Here is a 19,135-nt window from a genome sequence, read left to right as displayed (position 1 = left end):
AGAGTACAAATGACAGCATCTCATCACTCAGGCGCTCAAAACCACTCACAGGGCACCAACTTTTATTTCCCTCTGGCCCTGTGTCTTTTATAGAGCCCAGGGTAGTAAGAGGCAGCTGCCACTGTAAACTCAAGGGCAAGTTCAGCACCATGGACAGCAACCAGTCTTCTCCAGAGAGATCACATTCACTAATAAAACCTCCACAGAGTGTTCAAATTTAGAGCCAGCGTTTAAAATATAAAATCATGAATTAAGTAAAGAGGGCAGTTAAGTATTTTACAAATTTTTACATGACTCCAAAGCATCCTATGCATGAATAGGTGAGCTAATGACTAATAGTTTAAGGCTATAAGAAAGATGACCACTGTGTAGCTACATATGTCGATAGATAAAGGATATGGCCCATTAGTCCGCCAGGCTCCATCTTTCATGTTCCTAGATGATACAGCTGCTGTCTACACTTTCATCAAGATAATGGTGACCTCATATATGGAGTCTATGAGCAATGGCCCCTGATTTCATTTTTCTTACATGGAGTCATTATCAATATCATTACCATCTTCAGGGAGCCAGTGAGCAACAGAGGACAGGCCTTTTTTTGTTGTCTACTTGTGCAAGAAATGTATTGTACTGCTTAGCCAAATGCCTGTCAGTAAAATCCTTTATATGCTGTCTTCTCTTGCTCCAGCGTCTGTGTGTGTGTGTGTGTGTGTGTGTGTGTGTGTATGCCTCCTCCACTTCTTTGTATCCGTAAGGTGTGTGCGTGCTTGTGTGTGCGTCTACATGAATGTACCTCAATTTACTCCTCTTCACCCCCATAGTGCAGCTGTGCCTCAGAGGACTCTTGTGAAGTAATTGAATGAGCCGGGGCAGGGGGAAACCTGTGGCAGCGAATGTGGTGCCCGCTGGCCTTATTATCTGTAATACGGCAGCCGCTCTGCCTGCACTTTCTCATCCGCTCATGAATACAGAAATGAATGTGGTGGACGTCAGAGGTTGAGCGCAGAGGGGAGAAGCAGGCCAGAGCCATTTTAATCAGCTCCCAGATAGAACAATCACTTTATCCACCTCCACAGCTCAGAGGTGAATTAGTGTTTAACATTCCAGGGCATGCTTTCTGACAGGGGACTCCACCCCCAAACAACCAACGGACTGCAGAGATTATTGAGAGACACTCTGATGTTTTTGATGAGTAAATTAGAGCTAAACATGCCCCTGGGACTCCAGCTACTGATATGCCTGATATGCAGGAAGACCTCTTTTTAATAAGAGGCTCTTTATGAGAAAAGAAAATCTGCTGTTGTTCCTTTGAAGCATTTGTCTGTGCATTAATACAAGCATCTATTGTCTTAGCAACCTTTCTGCAGTTGTTCATATTAGAAACCAACTGAAAGGGGTTTTTAAAACCGATTTCAGAAGGATTAAAAATTCACTGATTACTGATATGGTTGCTGATATAATGAAATTTTGAGATTAACTAAAAATAGACCTTTTCCATGTAAATTGCGCACCAATATGACCAAAAACAGTTTTTCTAAACAAAAAACGAACTAGGAATATTTCACATTAGTGTACGTAAAACATATAATGCATTACATTGTCTAAAATAATTATAAATTAGAATAAAATAGCAAATAAATGTTCAGTATCTGTTATTGCTTAACATTTTAATGAAGAATTAAAAAAAAAGCTTGTGGCATTTCTAACTCAACCCAAGTATCGTTTCTGTATTATATGTTCTGTAAAAAATATTTTTTTTTAATATTGGTGCATATCAAATAACATCATGTGCTGATAGTGATAGATACCAATATGTCAGAGATAGGTCAGAATTGGCCAATAATATCAGTCGACTGATAAATCGGTCGGCCTCTAGTAGATAAGACATTTTATACTTATTTTTGTATATAGTATATACATATTAGGGACGCACCTAATCCAAATATGTTGTTTGTGAAAGAACAAATAAGGTGATGGAAACAGATATTTCTTCTATCCAAGGTTGCTTGTTATTGTTCATCATTCATCATACAAAAGAAAAGCACAGTATGAAGATGTGGAAAAATATTTCAAAATCTAATATAAACCAATATTAAATCAATTGGATTATTTGAAGGCAAAAAAATGGCATTGTCAGTGAATATTAGGTTTTATAATACAACATTTACCTGATTAAACGTGACTTCCAGTATAAACCACACACAAATACAGAAACAGATCATTTTGTTGGATGCACAGATACAGACATGTAAACAGATAATCATATTTCTATATATACCTCTAATATAAATATATATACTGCAAAAAGACCAGTTTATTATCCAGCTCCACATATTGTCTTCTTAAATGACATAAAAGCCCAGAAACATGTGTCCTCATCGAGTCATCAACATTATTGTCAAAAGTACAGATGACATCAGGGACATTCCCAGTCAACACCGAGGTCCATTAGTCTTAAGCTCAGAGCTGTACCACTTCACAGGGCCTTTCACAGTAACCTGGTCTCGCGGGCTTCCTTCTAAAGTACACTTTAAAGTCTAGACAGTGACCTCGGTGTCACTCTCATGGCCAAACAGGCAATTTCCCCATTGATCTTCTAGATGCTACAGTCTGACTTATCTTCTCAAGGCTCACTCACTGCAAACATTTTACTATTGTTGCTGTTTACAAGCAAATTTTAGAGGTCTTCCATGTAATAGTGTAAGTCACTGTGAATCAAGAATGTGTGGCCCAAACGGTGGCGTGCAGTTAACTTTGGTAGGGGCAATAGGCAAAGAAATCTATATAAAGCAGAAAATGTCCTGACTCAGTAGTATTTTGACTCAAATTCCATAAACTTTTCTAATCTTTGGAAACGACTGGAAATGAAAAGGTCAAGCAGTGAGTTTTTTCTCTCAAAACAGCCGAAAGAAACCAATATATTATATAGTACATGAATTCACACTAACAAACAAGTAAATTAATTAACAAAAACTGCAAGAGAGCAACTAAAAAGTACAGAATATAGCAGAGGAGAGGAGAGCTAAGCCATAATCTCTCTGTAGAAATAGTTTAAACATGTTTTTGGACAAGCCCATATTGAACTATATTTAAAAACCAATCACTTCATTAAACTCCGGCACTTTTGTTCTACTGGGTCATTGTTCTCTTGTTGGTGCCTGCCTGCTCTCAGTTTCAGGGACAAAGGCTAGAGCCGAGGCTGTGCTGCATCCACGGCCAGCCTGATTAAATCTGGGTCCCTCGCTGGCTCTCTCCATGGTGCTGAAAGAGCCCTCTATCAGATTACAAGCAGCCAGAATAGGACCTCAGCTAATCCATTACAATAATTGATTGACAATGCATTGAAGGTGGCCATGTAGTGAGCACCAATTACAGTCATGTCCTATTGCACTTTCAAATTGGCTCTGGTTGGCAGAGCACATGGAGCCAATCATTCATGTGGGAAGTACAGGAGGTTTCTGTACATGCATGGCGAGAATAAGGGTAATCTAATCTTTGTGGAATAAGCAAACTGCTCCACTGCTCCCTGGGTAAGTGGTTAATGATTGACAGAAAAAGAATGGTGACATTCCTGGAAAAGGATCTGAATGCAAAGCTTTGGATACTGGAGGTAAACTTTTCTGTGTCTGTTCTCAGCATTAATCCTTCATCCTGTAGGTGGTGCAATGAAGTAAGAACTGGCTCTGAGGCCTCATCAGAAACTCATCAGTCTTATGCTAAAACTTCTGGTTATTATACACTTAATCCATAAACTATCAGGCCTATAGTACATCTGTTTAAGCATCTTTTTAAAGTTGGTTGTATTTTTTTTTTTTTGGACTTGTGTAGCTAATTATCTCTCCACTTATATAAGCTTTAAAAGCTTCCCACCTTACACTGGCTGAGGTTTCTTCCTTATTGTTATTCAAAATAATCATCTATACATTTTCTCACAAATTGAATAAATACTTTATCCTTAAGCAAATACGTTTGCAATCTCCATCTTTTTGGGTACTGTTCACCTATACCTAATTTTATTTTCATAGAGACCGGTGCATGGTCACTTATCACAATACTGTTGTACCAAAATTCTTCTACATATGATTGTAGCTCCGTGGATATTAAGAAAAAATCAATGCACAAATTACTTTTATGAGTACTTGAGAAACATGAATACTGTCTATTAGCAGGATTTGTGGCCCTCCAAATGTCCTTTAATCTAAGATCTTGTATAGTTGTTGTGTAGCTTCGTTGTCTTGACATTAGTGTTATCTTTTTGAGAAGATCTATCTAGAGCTGGGTCCATGGTGCAGTTAAAGTCCCCTCCTCTAATATACCGGCCCTCTAAAGAAGAGACTGTTAAAAATAATTTTCAAAAAAGGATGGTGAATCTTCATTGGGACCATATATATTTATATGGTTAATTTTTTTGTGACAGAATAGTTCTTTGTACAATAATGTACATGTACATCTATGATGAGTTTTGATTTTTTAAATGGTATGGATTTATGAATTAAAGTAACAACCCCCCTAGCATGACTAGTGAAGGGATCGTGAAATAACTGGTCAGGATATCTTTTGGTTAATATGTGAATGTCTGATGCAATTAAGTGTGAGTCTTGAATGAATATAATCACATCTTTTTTAAAGTTACTTTTTCCAACCAGAAAGTTGGATAAATGTAGGTCTGCTGTGAAAACACAGAATATTACATCACATAAAAGCATTTAAAAATTAATATTTATTCATATTTTTAACTTTTATTATATAAACAATTAGATTGACAGCATGTAGTAAAATGAGAGCACCATTTAAAATCCTATAGAATGCCATGCCATAAGGTTCAGGAGGCTGAAGTTGAGCCTGCATTAAAGCTGCTGCAGCTGTATGCTAATTAGGCGCCTATGCTTCCCGTCCGCCAGGCAGCACGCGCCACTGATCAAACACGCGCATGCGTCTCCACAGCCAAGAGAAGCACAGAAATTATCACGGGGGAAAGAGGAACTCGTTAAAATGCCATCAAAGCTTGTAGTCCCAAACAAACCACGACTAATAGATGTGCAGAGAGAAAGAACAACAAGTAACAGAGCAGAGCAGCAAACACCAGCCTCAATGACATAAACTCCAGGTTTTAGAGGCGAGTCAGTGAAGCATGGAGGAACTAGACATTTAAAAAAACGTAACAAATAGGTGACGTATAAAAGTTTACAATAAAAAAGATTTTTGATAAATACTACAAAAAATATGTTCAAACTTGAAATAAAACATTTAAAAGTTGTCTCTCTAGCTTTATAGCGATTTCTAACTTTTTTCACCAAATGTGTCATTTAACCCAATCCAAGCAGAGTAACGGTGTGCTTTCAGGCAGGTGAGAAGGCACCAGCACACAGAGGCCTATTGAAATGAAGGCGCAGGCCTGCGGCTCAGCTCCGATTGTGTAATTATTTGACTTGGTCATACTGCAGCTTTATGCAAATGAGGGGAACAATGTACGACGATGGAGATTAATTCCTCCCTGGTCTGCCGACTGAAAGGAAAAAGAATGCACTCTCTGCCAAGTGGCGCACTGCAGCCTACATTTAGCAATTTTAACGAGAAAAAAAGACAAATACACAATATATGAGGTATGCACAGAAACCACAGGGGGGCTGCCACAGAAAATGAAGCACATATATTTGTGGGGAAAAGTTGCCTTTGTTAGGCAGACAGGCGGCTGCAGAATTGAATGAAACTGGGGTTCGTTTAAAGATTTTTTTTAAAAGTAAAACAACCATATTAACTTTATAATTAAATTAAATTATTTGATTCAATGTAAACTTTAATTTTTAAGCTTTTTATAACAGAATGGGCCGCCAATCGACATCTTGGAAACAGCACGTATCTGTACAAACAACATTTCCACACTGCATCCAACAACAGCAGCAGCTTCATTTTGGATATCTGTGCAGCATTTTGCAACACCAGCCTCGGCTGCGGCCTTCTTTGTCTGGAGCACTGATTCCGCCCAGCACGCGTCTAGCTGTGGGCCAGATTGGCCGTGAGTCCCGTTTCACAGTTAAGAGGTCAATTTGCCTTTCAAACGAAAAAAAAACAGGGATATCCAAGCACGGGCAGACGTGGCCATTGTGCACAAAGACCAGAGGGCCTTCTTATTACTTATGTATGCAGCGAGATGTCTGATTTATATGTTGAGTTAAACTACCGAGACAGACACGTGCCCTAAAATAAAGAAACACTCCCTCTACAGTGTTTATTTAAGACATAATAAAATAAAGGTCTATAAAATCGGGCTTGTTTGGTTTGTTGGTAGGCCTGTGCGCAAAGGTCGTGCGTAAAAGAGGAGAAATAAACATCTGTAAGGCGTGTGGAGGTAAAAACAACCTGCAACACCTCATTTAGAGAATCTGTTGTGTCTATTAGGTGAATTGCCTCTCTGAACAACATCACAGCAGAAACTGAAAGAAACACAGCTTTTGGTTTGTATTTAACCAACCTTGTCTCATCCCCGTCTTAATTCTAAATTGTGATGATTGTGGCAGTGATGGACATTTCCTTTTGGCAGCTCCGGGGCCCCCAGAGGAGAGCCACAAAGCCGTGGCACGTGTGCATTTGTATAGGGGCCCATCAGACCGTAAAAAGAGGAGGGTCCCGGCGTGTGCCTCTGTCGGGGAGGGGCTAAGCGCACACATTAATGTAATAAACCGCCAGTACATCTGCTAAGCTATCTGCACATCCTCCAACGAAATCCACCAAACCCAGGCTCTGAGCCCTCCCACAATCAAATCCACTGGGATCTAGGTTTCATCCGATTGGTCGGGGATGCTGCAACAGGGGGGGCGAGAACAATAGCATCATTCCGGCATAAAAAGAGTGGAGCTATGCCTTGGAGACGAAAACATTTCAGCAACAGAAGAATCGATATACTGGGGAGATAAAGTCCCACAAGCTTCTAGTGTTGCCATATTTTTAACAAACCTGGATACTCGAGACTTCACCCACCTCCCCGAAGTGCCTTTCTGCTGTAACTCGCCAAGATGCCCAAAGGATTCCTGGTAAAAAGAAACAAGAAATCTGCACATGTTTCCTACAGGACTCGGACAGACGAAGATGACCTCCAGGAGCCTCCCACCCCAGCTGCCTTGCCGAGTTATGTGGACCCCTCCCCGCCGATGTCCGTGGCGTCCAGTCCAGACCGCGCCGCAGCATCGCCGGATTTCACAGCAGCTGAGGCGCCGGTGCAAAGACTGGAGAAGCCGGTGCAGTTCGGCAACCCAGAGGCGGTGTGCCAAGCGCTTTACAGCCCCACCCGGCCCATCAGCAAGGAGCACGAGAGGGGATATTTTGAGCGAAGTTTCAATCTGGGCTCGCCTATTTCTGCCGAGTCATTCCCGACACCTGCCTCCCTCTCCGGCCTGGACCACCTCCTGTACGCCCCGGTCGACCTGAAAATCGGCACCAGCAACAGCAGCCGTAGCGGCACCAGCACCAGCAGCCTCCCGGCGCCGAGCAACCGGGTCGGCACCAAGAGACCCGCAGCTGACGGTACAGAGCGCAAATCTAAACCCGCCTCCAAGAAACCCAAAGCCATTAGAAAACTCAACTTTGAAGACGAGATGACGACTTCTCCCGTGCTTGGTCTCAAAATCAAAGAGGGGCCGGTGGAGATGAAGCCGAGGGCGCAGTCCTCCGGAGGAAACAAGCCTCTGGGGGAGTTTGTGTGTCAGCTGTGCAAGGAGGCGTACGCGGATCCCTTCTCACTGGCTCAGCACAAGTGCTCCCGTATCGTCAGGGTCGAGTACCGGTGTCCCGAGTGCGATAAGATGTTCAGCTGCCCGGCAAACCTCGCCTCTCATCGCCGCTGGCACAAACCCCGGACCACCGGCGCACCGGCGCTGCCACAGGGACAGGGCATCAAACCTGAAATGGCCAAAATGCCACCGCTAGGTGTCAAGTCAGTCTCCGACGAAGCCAAAGACATGAGTGACAGAGACACCCCGAGTCCAGGTCTGTCCGAGTCGGGCTCTGAAGATGGCTCATATGACTGCCAGTACTGCGGGAAGAGGTTTAAGCGACAGGCATACCTAAGAAAACACATCATGGCACACCAGGCCTTGCAAAAGAAAGTGCTGGAGGAGCACGGGTTTCAAACCGGCGACCGCCCGGCAGAGCAGGCTCCGGTCTTACCCCCCTCCTCCTCCTCCTCTTCAGCATCATCATCCTCAGAGGAAGCCTCAAACCAAAGCCCTCTCAATCTGAGCCCGGTGGACTGCCTGCTGTGCCCGGTGTGCGGGGAGAGTTTCACCAGCAGGGCCGGCCAGGAGAGACACCTGCGCCTCATGCACTCCTCCCAGATTTACCCGTGCAAATACTGCCCCGCCACTCTCTACAGCTCGCCGGGGCTCACCAGGCACATAAACAAGTGCCACCCCTCGGAGAACAGGCAGGTGATCCTGCTCCAAATGCCGGTGCGCCCCGCCTGCTAAAGACAACACTAAACTCGTGCCTTTGAGGAGAGGGGAAATTTAAAAAAAGAAAAAAAAGTGAAACAAAAAAGTGGCTTTGGGGTTAAAAAAAAAAAGAGTTTGTGATGCTCACTGCCATAACTTTAGGCCAATGACAGACAGGGCGGTTTGATGTTTAAGTGGTGTCTTTTCCATGCCAATCAGTGATTGTTGAATGCTTCTCTCTATATTTGAATTACATATAGGCCTATTTTGAGATTTTCTTTCTCAAATTAGTTTATCAAGAATAAAAAAAATACAAAGCGTTAGTTTGATTGTTAAAGGGTATTTTTCTAGGACAGCACATGTGTTCAATGATAGCTTCTAGACCTAAGAAATGTCTTAAAATTCTCAGAAAGTCCTTTTCCCCATCAAAGCCTTTTTGGATTCACCGACCGTGATTGCTCTATCACTGTAGCTTTACGCTAGTTTGTGAACGACAGAACTTTGTATTGGTGGGAAAAAAGAGTGACTGAAGCATTCCCTGTTTAGTAGAACCACAAATGCCTTTAGTATACAGATAAGCCTAGTCCGACATAGCCTACATACACACCCAAATCCCGCTGTATAACTGCCTTAAAAAAAGTCAACATAGACTGTTTTAATTTTGAATGCTGGCACATATTTTATTATTATTATTATTATTATTGAAGATTGTTGCAATATTTTTCATCATGTTTATTTATTTATTTATTCGAATTATTTTATGTAACTTATTGTTGTGTTTGTTGTGATTTCCTCTGTGAATCGTTCTGGCAGTTTACATGTCGTATAGCCAAAATGTTTTTGTTTTGTTTTTCTTTTTTTTGTGTCAAATTCATGAGTTGTGATAAATGTCGTGGGTCGGGTTTTAATCTTCAATCTCCACAGCTCTTGTAAAAAGATTTAAAAAAACAAAACGTAAAGCTCTTACCTTAGATGCAATCTTTTTTAAGGACAAGTTATTTTTCTTAAATGTTGGCTTTTATAGCGCTTTGATTGTATGTGTATATCGTTGTTGTCTATCGAAATAAAATATTTTCAAAAGGACACGTGTCTCCAAGTGGTTTAACTTTTTCTTATAGAGTGAAAAAAGTACTAATGAATTTCATTTTTCAGCGAAAATCACCACATTTCTAAAGGAAGTTTTGTGTTAGTGACATGAATGAGTTTAGTTTTCAAATAATACGCTTTTTGACTGTTTAGCTGATAAAATAGCCTACATTTAATCATGACATGGGAATGGAAATGAACACATGTAGAAAAGACTTAATTATAAACTTTGAATGTTGGAAAAAGGCCTCCGATTTTATTTTCATCTCATTTAAACAATTACCATGTGCGTAAAACTATGCGTAAAAGATAAAAAAAAAAACCTTTATACTAAACCAAATCTTTACACTTAATTTACGACTTTTTTGCATGGATTTAGAAACATATTTCATAAAAAATATCTAGTTTTATTTCTTTCTATACCACACAGATTTTCCTTTGGATGTGAAGTGCAATTATAATCCTGGTTTTATGGCCTATCAGGTGGTTTAACTCCCAAAGTGGAGTCCCGGAGCCTCCCGAGGTTACCAACCAAAATACATAATAGTATAATTTAACACCCTAAAAGTTTTAACAATGTCAGCATTCAAACGCCTTTGACTCCTCTGCACCGTCTCTCCCACACCGGGTCACACTCCTAAATGGTGCGAATCTATTTAGTCGTCCTTAACAGGAAAAAGAAAACCTCAGGAGCCCCCTTGGCCCAAACCTTTGCCTCCGATTCCCCGTTTATCAGACTGATTCGCAGTAAATCATAGCTGCAGTGGCTCAATAGACGCCGTTTCGCTGCCACAGAGAAGCACTTAGGGCCTAATCATAAATTCCCTCCTTAATACCATGTCAGGACATGACAGGAGGACAAAGAGGTGGTGGATCAAACTCACCTCTGGAGCAGTAAAACATCTGTCTGCTTTGGGAGACTCATGCAGCTCGATTTGGGGTGATTTAGGACACATCAGGGCTCAGTTGGCTTCATATCTGACCTCCAGAACCTGTGAAGCATTAAGTCACTTGTAATTTAGTAGACAGTGTCACTTCAGGCCTATATACTGTCAACATGGAGTTCACCCCAGAGCATTATAACTGATGGTAAACCTTGTTTAATCTGGATTATTTTTAAAAAATCCCCTTTACACTGCCTGTGTGTCCTTATGCTCCCATTTTAAACTGCTCATTGCTCAAGGCCAAAAAAAGAGCATGATTGTTTATTTTAAACAAGTGTCACTTCAGGCCTATATGCTGTCAGCATGGAGTTCACCTCAGAGCATTATCACTAATGGTAAAACCTGTTTAATCAGTATTTTAAATAGGCTCTTTACACTGACATTACCTCCTGATACTCTCCTGTTCTCCTGCTCGTTAATACTCTACACCTGCCCAAAGCCAAAAAAAAGAACAATGCAAACTTTTTTAAACAAGTATCACTCTCCTCTAATGCATCAGTGACAATACACCAAGAAAGAGAGACATTTGAAGTGTGAAAATAGTCTACAGGCACCAGTGTAACACATGAAATAATACAATCAGGTAGTAATCAGTGAGAATGGCAGCCTCTGAGGGGCTGGGACACCCAGACCCTGCCTGTTCTGTTGTACACTATCTCAGAGTCAATGATTGAGGCAAACAACGCTGAGCCAGGTGAAAATGAGGTAGCATTATAGGCTTCTTTCTCACCCTTTCACTCACACACAGTTTAAGGGCTCCAATTACGGTCAAGTGCTTTTCTTGTGACCCAGGCGAGGCAGGGCACCCGTAGGTGCTGCAGCCAGTGCACCTGTACCTTTTGGTGAAGGTTCCATTATGCTGGCTTCCCCTAAGCGGGGCTGAGCAGCAGGGGAGACAGATGGGAGGAGGGTCAGGTTACTCCTGCTGCTGCTTGCACCAGGGTCAAAAGCCCATGGAAACAGCACCATCATGTCAACACACACAGACACACACACACCAATCTAAAATCGAAGAATACAGGAGGAAAAAGGACAAAGATTAATAGAATTTCAAATTGATTTAATGAAATGTTTCAATTTTCACATTTCTAATAAAGATAGCAGGACTTCGGTCGTTAAAAACAGTTTGATATGTTGACAAGTAAGGATGAAATCTTCAAGCTTTTTTTCCCTCTTTCTCTTATACAAAGATTATATTACAGGCATTAATATATTTATATTCAGAGGGCACTCAAGCCCTCAAATTTGACACAATGTACAAGGATTTTTAAAACGAGAAGAAAAAAGAAAAGAAACGTACTAGGGCTAACACTAGCTTGTTTTCTTCACGTATATAAGACACACAATCCTTATCTTGGTCCAAACTAACATCTCCAGCAACTAAGCCACCAAAGGGGGAGCACAGACCCCTTTCAACAGACATCATCTATAGCCTACAATCTTTAAGATCAGCATCCTGGGCGGTTCCTTCAAGTGGCTGGGGGGGGGGGGGGGGGGGGGGGGGGAATAAAAACCGTAGATGTGATCCAGGCCTATATATTTATACATTCTTCAAAAAAAACTGAACAAATCCGTCAATTCTCCTGCTGTTTGGATTCCCCGTTTTCTGCTCGGGAATGAGCAAACAAAAGGAGGCGACATGCGAGGGAGAGGAAGAAAAACGACAGGAGAGCATGGGGGGGAAAGTAAGGCATAGTAGTGCAACAGATGGGGATAGTGTTGCAGCTTGGGTGGAGCCCTCAGAGGGTGTGAGAGTATAGTGTGCGTGTGTGGGGAACACCTGGCTACCATGACAGCGGTGCAGGTTGGAGAAGTGAGAGCTGCGGCCTGGCTGTTGCTAGGAGGGCTGTTAGAGTTCAGCTCTGGCATGCCACCTATGTTAAAAAAACAAAACCCACAACCAGCCTCCGCCTCTTCTGTGGCCTCAGGAGGGGGAGAGGATCATGGGAAAGAGGAGGTACCACACACACCACCTGTAATAAAGACCAAACCAGAGAACTCCACATTTTCCAAATCCATCTGTTGTTGTGTTTGTTGTGGGAAGCACAAGACTCTGACCTTTAGAGACACACGGGAGGAAAACACTTTGTTTAGACGGCTAACGAGGGGACGGGATGCAGGGTGTCCATGGTTTGTGTCAGACTATGAAGAAGAGGAACTAAAATCTGATTATGGGGACTAGAGGTGGTGTTGGACAGCATCTTAGAGGACAGACATTACACAGGCACTGTGAGAAGCTCCCTCTGAAACTCACACACTTATACATGCACATACACACACACACACACACACACACACACACACACACACACACACACACACACTCACACACACCAGTGCATGGAGTTAAGATTCACCTGAGGCTCTGGTGGTATTTTTCCCTCTAAACAGCACATACATGAATACATAAAACAACAACAGCAAAAAAATAATTAATCAAACAGTCATTTCTATATACATCTAGCAAACAGACAAATAAAATTTAAAGCAATTTACATCCAAGAACAAAGAGAAACATTCAATGCTAGTTAAATCAATGACAGCGAGTGCAAAAAAAAAAATGTTGGTCGGGAACGTTGGAATGTCGATGCCTTAGCTTCACAGGACAGGGGAAACTGATAGCAGAGGAAAGAGACAGGAGGAACTTATTCAATTACCGGACATGAGCCTATGTTAACGACATCAGAAAACAATTACAAACGCAGTCTTTTCTCATTCCAGCAGAGTTGCATAAATCAAATCATGACACAATCCATCGGAATTCATTTAAAAAGGAAAATTAGAGTGATAAAAAAAACCCAAACAAATTTCTACTCAGCTCAAGTTAGAAAGACGTCATTGATTGTCCACTCTGGGTTCAAAACAATTAAAAGCCTCTGGCTGCACGTACTGCAGGGACTCCGTGCCCAGGAAGTCTGTGTAGTAGTGCAGTGAGTACAAATCATTCTGGGGAGGTATTCCCCATGCATCAGTCTATTCAGTGTAGGGAGATGGTCCACGAACATGGTCCAAACTGGTGCCAACGAGCAGGATGACAACATCATCCTGTCACCAACTGAAGTGGTTATCTTTGACACAGAAAGGTTGTGGCAGGTGCAGGAGGAGGTAAAAAGGCAGACACGTTTATAAACGGATACCAATCTCTTGTGCAGCTTTAGCATGATGCCATTTACAGCTGTGTCATTCAGTGCTTTGTCACATTAAGTGTTGAGATAGATGAGATATAGAAACAGAGTGAAGCAGTCTCCCATTCCCTTACTATAGTAAGAACTTTTTCTCTAGTGCATCGAGACCGCGCTTGAAAATGAGAATAAAAATTACATTTTTATCGCAGGTTGCTTTAAGACTTCTCAGTCAAAGTCGTCCTATGCTGCTGATTCGTAAGCTGAAACCACCAGGGTGAACATAAATAGCTTAGTCACGTCCATCTCGATTAAGCAGTTAAACACCACAACAAATGGAAATGTATCAACAAAAACAATGATTGCCACTTAAATTAAAAATTGCAATATGCTCCAGTTACATGTTTATATGACACGAAATAAAGAAAAACAATAGATGCAAAAAAAAAAAAAAAAAAAGTCTTGCAGTCACGGCTGGGTGTGTGAGGTTCTTCAAGAAAAGATTAAAGGCTGCATTCAGGGGGGGGGGAAAGATGTAGGGTTGAAGAGCTCAGTTGGAGGATTTGCTTATAGCGCTGGCTGATCGGCGGAGTTTTCCGGAAACTCTGTTCTTTGTGGCACGGGGCATTGTGGGAGAAACCTGGTCGACAGAGTCCATCGTTCCTGTGGTGTTCCCGGCTTCGGTGCTCGCGCTGCCGGTGAAGGAGCCTGGGAGATAGATGGAGGGAGAGTTTGTGGACAGAAAGAAAATGATGGCAGAGATAGAGGCGGTTAGACACGGCAGGTGTGGTTCATTGGTCTTTGTTTGAATGATTGCCGTTTATCCCAGCATGCTTTGTCATGCATGTGGCTGCTCCCACAACCAAGATTACCCAGTTCATAGGATTTTCACCGACATTCACAAAATTTACAATGCCAACTGTGAAAAAAAAGTGTTAAGATTTCTTCGGCCACTTAATTCATTAGAATAAAGACGTGAGAAAGCAAATTACATGCCTTTTTCACATGCTTTGGAAAAGCAAAGCTTGTTAAATGTGAAACTGCCTTTCTTCCCCATACAGTTTTTCCAGATGCTTATATGACATAAAAAATGAGAGATAACCTTTGTAGCTACGGGTAAAGAAAAAAAAAAGTATTCAGTTCGCAGTGTGACAGCAGAATGCTTTGAATGAAAATAAAATTGCACATTATGCTCTTGTTGTGAACATGTGGAGCCTTCCCATTGTCAACTATTGTCCTTTTTCAGAAAACTTCACATCCATGATTAGGGGATGGCAAACAGTAATAAGCCGGGAGGTGGGCATGGAACGCTGGTGGGGACAATCAAGTATTGTGAACGTCGCCCTGACTTCCTCAGTGTACCCCTGACCAAACCCAGACCGCAAAACCCCCCCAGCCCCCCCCAGCACCTGCCCACCCGCCTCGGCCCCATGCCTCGAGTTTAAACAACTTTTCTGCTTTGTCGAGATGGCATCTGGTTGCCTATTTTCTTTCCTATCCTTTTATTTCCTGCCATTTTTCGGAGGCATCTCAAGTTGCAGCGGCTAAAAGGAGTGGCAGATGGCTGGAGTAACAGACACTCAGCAGCACAGTGGACACCGGCAGCATCCAGGGCCGCGGCTCACTGGGAGAGGAGGGCTGGGCTATGGATGAAACATTGGGTGTGTGCGTGTGCATTGTGAAGGGCTAGAGGGGAGGTGAGGGGGTCCGAACATGAATTCTCAAATCTGCATATGAATATAAAAAAAGGGAGGGGCTTGGCTAAAAATGTGGGCTGGCCTGATGGACGGAACAAATCCTGCATTCCCGTATTCTTCTACTCATTCCTACAGTAAACATAGGAATACTACTTTGTTTTATAAACTAAACTCCAACTGCATGTGCTGCAAAGACCCATGATGGACAGGAGGGAGGCAACCACCTATTACAGCTAATATCCACAGACAATAGTGAGGTACAGTTCACCACCCACTCAACAGACTTCCCTTTTCGTTTAGCGGCCATTAAAACATGCTGCACTAAACAGTCATCACTCCCACTGTGGCACTTAATGACTGTGGTTGCATCAGTTTCTAAATGGCGTTGGTTCCCTGTATGGATTTACACAAGAATTCTTTTTCATAGTAAGTTGCTGAGTGAAAAAATAACCCAGATGCAGAAGACGCTAATGTATCATTAATATCGTCATCATAGCCCTGCATTTCCGCCCAATCTCCCTTACGGTGAGGTTAATTTCAGATGGAAAGAAGACGGGAGAGAGAAAGAAAACAAAGAGGGTCTTTAAATGGCCGTGCTATCCCATTGGTCCCCTCTGCAGCAGTTCAAACAAGGCTTTAGATGACAAAGACGTCTTCCAGTGCGGCAGGTGTTAGTCTCAGAGTCTGCCCCAGGCAAACAGGCACACTCCAACAGGAGGAAATGAGGGGGGTGGAGGGATTGAGAGGGGGAAAAAAAGGAAAGAAAGAAAAGAGAAAAGTGTTTGCTGGGGGAAGAGATAAAGGCGCGCCACATGCAGAAGCGAGGGCCAGAAGTGTAGCCGTATTGTTCATGCTGCTACTTAGTCAGGTGCTAATTGTCCCCACCGTGCATCACTTTCAATTACCAGCCTGGCCTAAACATTAGGACACCCCCCAAATAAACAGCCTGGTTTCTCTGTCCCCTTCCCTTTGTCAGAGCACTCAGTAAATAAAGCTTGGTTAGTGCTGAATGAAAAAAAGGAGGGGTAGAAGGGGAAAAACAGCCAGGATGAGTGATCGAGCAAAGGGGTAGGTAGGCCGCTGGACGGAAACAAGCTTCCGGTCTGACTCGGGGCTTACCTTCACCATATACAGTATTTGGACCTTTAAGATATTTTTAATCTAAAAGGGGAAAAACAGAGTAGAGCATTATGTGAGAGAGTAGTGGACACACACCATACCACACTGCAGCCGAACACAACACAAGTCGCTGTTTCAGACAGCTTGTGTGGCGTCGAGGTTAGTCGTCACTGGAAAAGTCAGACAAGGTTAACTGATTTAGGTGATGAGTTAATCAACAAGTGCCATTTCTCTGAAGACACCTTGAAGGCCATAATGTCTGAAATCCGTCCACTTCAAAGATTTCAAAATCAGGACAATTTTGAAATCCAGAGCATGAATGGCGGGCAGTTCACATGGCAACAACAGAAACATTTACCACCAGTGTTACTTTTAGAGGGTTAGGGTGAAAGAGGAAAAAGATGCTGGGGCATCAAAGAGGGTCATGGGAGCTTTTAAGTTGTTTTATCCACTAGAGAGAACTATTGCTTTCTCATGTGCAGCACAGGATGAAAACACACAACATAACAAAACAATAAAAATTGAGCAAAGCAGTGCAGGTGGAACACAACATGAACAAGAGCACTGTGGATGGAGTTTGCACGGCAGGTGGACGAGCTCATGCAGGAGCCATGATGTTGGTCTGAAGTTGCAGGGTGAGGCTTCATTCGGGATCATGGAGGATGCTGACAAGCCACAAAAGAAAAGGAGATGACAGGAGAGCGCTAAGGTTAAATGCCTTACAGCGAAGTGGTGAAACACTGCAGGAGCGCTTCATTTAGCAATTAGCATGCAGAATCTGTACTTGAATTCGAGCCCTACATTGCTTCCACAAACAAAGCTAAATCAAGCGCAACCCCTGAGTTATTTGATGACGGCTGGGTTCACAGTGACCTAAATGAATGAATGAATGGATGTTAGTGGGCTGTGGCTGGGCGTCATGCCTAGTGTGGAGGAAGCAGGCAGAGTCTTACAGTCCAGTTTGGCCCAGGGGTACTCCATGTCCCAAACCATCCCCGGCCAACGCCTGCACGCTGTCATGGAGCATGGATGACATGTTAGTGGCAGCAATGGGAGCCAGAGCAGGACAGACAGATGGATGGATGGACAAACTCACACACACAAACACACACACACACACACACAAACACACACACACACACACACACACACACACAAACACACACAAACACACACACACACACACACACACTCGCACACACACACAAAGCATGGGAGGGCAGTACAGCACATTTTAGGATGGTGAGAATGACGAGCAGTGTCAGCCAGCCATCACTGCTACATTGAAGCTACATGTTTGATGGGACACACAGGATCAAGATGATTGACTACAACTAGAAAAGAATACTAAGATGCATTATATATGTGGTAATTGTTTGGGACAATTAAACAACAAGTTGTTGATTCATCTGCCACAATTGGACAAGTGAATAATTGTTTGTCATTAAAAAAAAAAGGAAAAATACCAAATAATCACTTATCTTAGCTCATCAAAAGGAAATTTGCTGGTTTTCATAGTGTTCTACGATCGTAAACTGAATGCCTTTGGATTTAAATCAGATTAATCAATAATGAAAATAAATATACATATAAATATATAGCTGTGGTCGCACCTGTTTTTTTGGTTAAATTTTGTTACGTTTCTTTTAATTTAGAGAGAACATTCACACTTCAGTGAAGCTTTATGATGCTTATAGTAAAATTGAAATGCCCCATTTCCATGGCTGCATCATAAATACAACAAAATAGATATATTCTTAATGACTCATTCCAAACCTTTTTGGTCTGAGGCACTCAGAGTACTCAGGTACTCATGTACCACTTCCAAATGTATAACACCATTTTATTATATACAAGTAGATATAGTTCATTATTTCATACAACTGAACTTTCAATATTAAGGTTGGTTTTGTAAGCAATTGTACTACTACAGCAACTAAATGGAATGGCATAAAACTTAATGTTTCAGCCATTTATCCATAACTTTTATCTAATTAACGTTACTATTTTAACCGTTTATCAATTACATTTAAATAATAGGTTGAACTGTTAAGTCTGTTCTTTTAGTTAGCTCTTTCAATGATTTATGCATTAGTTTTAACTTTTTAAACCATTTAATAATAATGATATTATTTATATCATTCCTACTTTTTTCAAATTTAGTTAAGCCACCGCAATACTTCCCTCTGGGGTTCAAGTTAAGAATCACTGTTCTAGATCTATTTTGAATTTACAATTCTCATCAACATTTCATTAAGATGGATTTACTGATGAATGTGGTAGTATTGAAGAGGTCAAACATGAACAATGAAATTACTCAACAAAACTGTTCAGGACAATGGTTAATGTAAAAGAAAGGGACTGTGTTACAGTACTGTCAGGAGCAAGCGAGTCCTGAATAAAATATGAATGGATAGACACCCGGTAGGTAATGTACACACCGTCGCATTAAGCTAATAATCTATTTACACACTTGGATTACGGAGAAATACAAATTGCTGCTCAGAACGAGTTTCCGCAGGAGAGAGGGTGACACAACAGCCATGTAGACTTCATTATGTTATGGCCTCTCACATTAGCCACAACATACGTCTCATACAGTGAAACATTATTCTCAAGCCTGGCTAAACTCTCTAACCTCTCTCTGTAGGAACAAATGGTTGAAATAGTCCACAACGTCAGCTACATTTACTTTGCCTTTATCAGCTCCCCCTCCTCTATATTCCTCTGTATCTATTTTT

At 42.0% G+C, this 19,135-nt stretch overlaps 2 protein-coding genes across 3 annotated transcripts in view; one reads left to right on the top strand and one right to left on the bottom strand.

The window, feature by feature from the left end:
- Positions 1 to 6,521: 6,521 nt before the first annotated feature.
- On the top strand, positions 6,522 to 9,645 carry insm1b (insulinoma-associated 1b). The gene has a single exon (XM_059354095.1). It carries the CDS (start codon positions 7,014 to 7,016, stop codon positions 8,460 to 8,462), a length of 1,449 nt encoding a protein of 482 aa, XP_059210078.1. The 5' UTR covers positions 6,522 to 7,013; the 3' UTR covers positions 8,463 to 9,645.
- A 1,854-nt stretch (positions 9,646 to 11,499) lies between these two features.
- The window catches only part of ralgapa2 (Ral GTPase activating protein catalytic subunit alpha 2), a 100,685-nt gene continuing 93,049 nt past the window's right edge, over positions 11,500 to 19,135 (bottom strand). For both annotated transcript variants that reach the window (XM_059352781.1, XM_059352782.1), the window contains one exon: positions 11,500 to 14,286. In XM_059352781.1, the coding sequence (XP_059208764.1) occupies positions 14,129 to 14,286 (158 nt within the window). In that variant the 3' untranslated portion in view covers positions 11,500 to 14,128. The remainder of the gene's footprint in view (positions 14,287 to 19,135) is intronic.

The sequence above is a fragment of the Centropristis striata genome, chromosome 16, assembly GCF_030273125.1.
Source record: "Centropristis striata isolate RG_2023a ecotype Rhode Island chromosome 16, C.striata_1.0, whole genome shotgun sequence".
NCBI lineage: Eukaryota > Metazoa > Chordata > Actinopteri > Perciformes > Serranidae > Centropristis > Centropristis striata.
The sequence above is the reverse complement of the archived record's forward strand: the minus strand, read 5'-3'. Positions and strand labels throughout refer to the sequence as shown.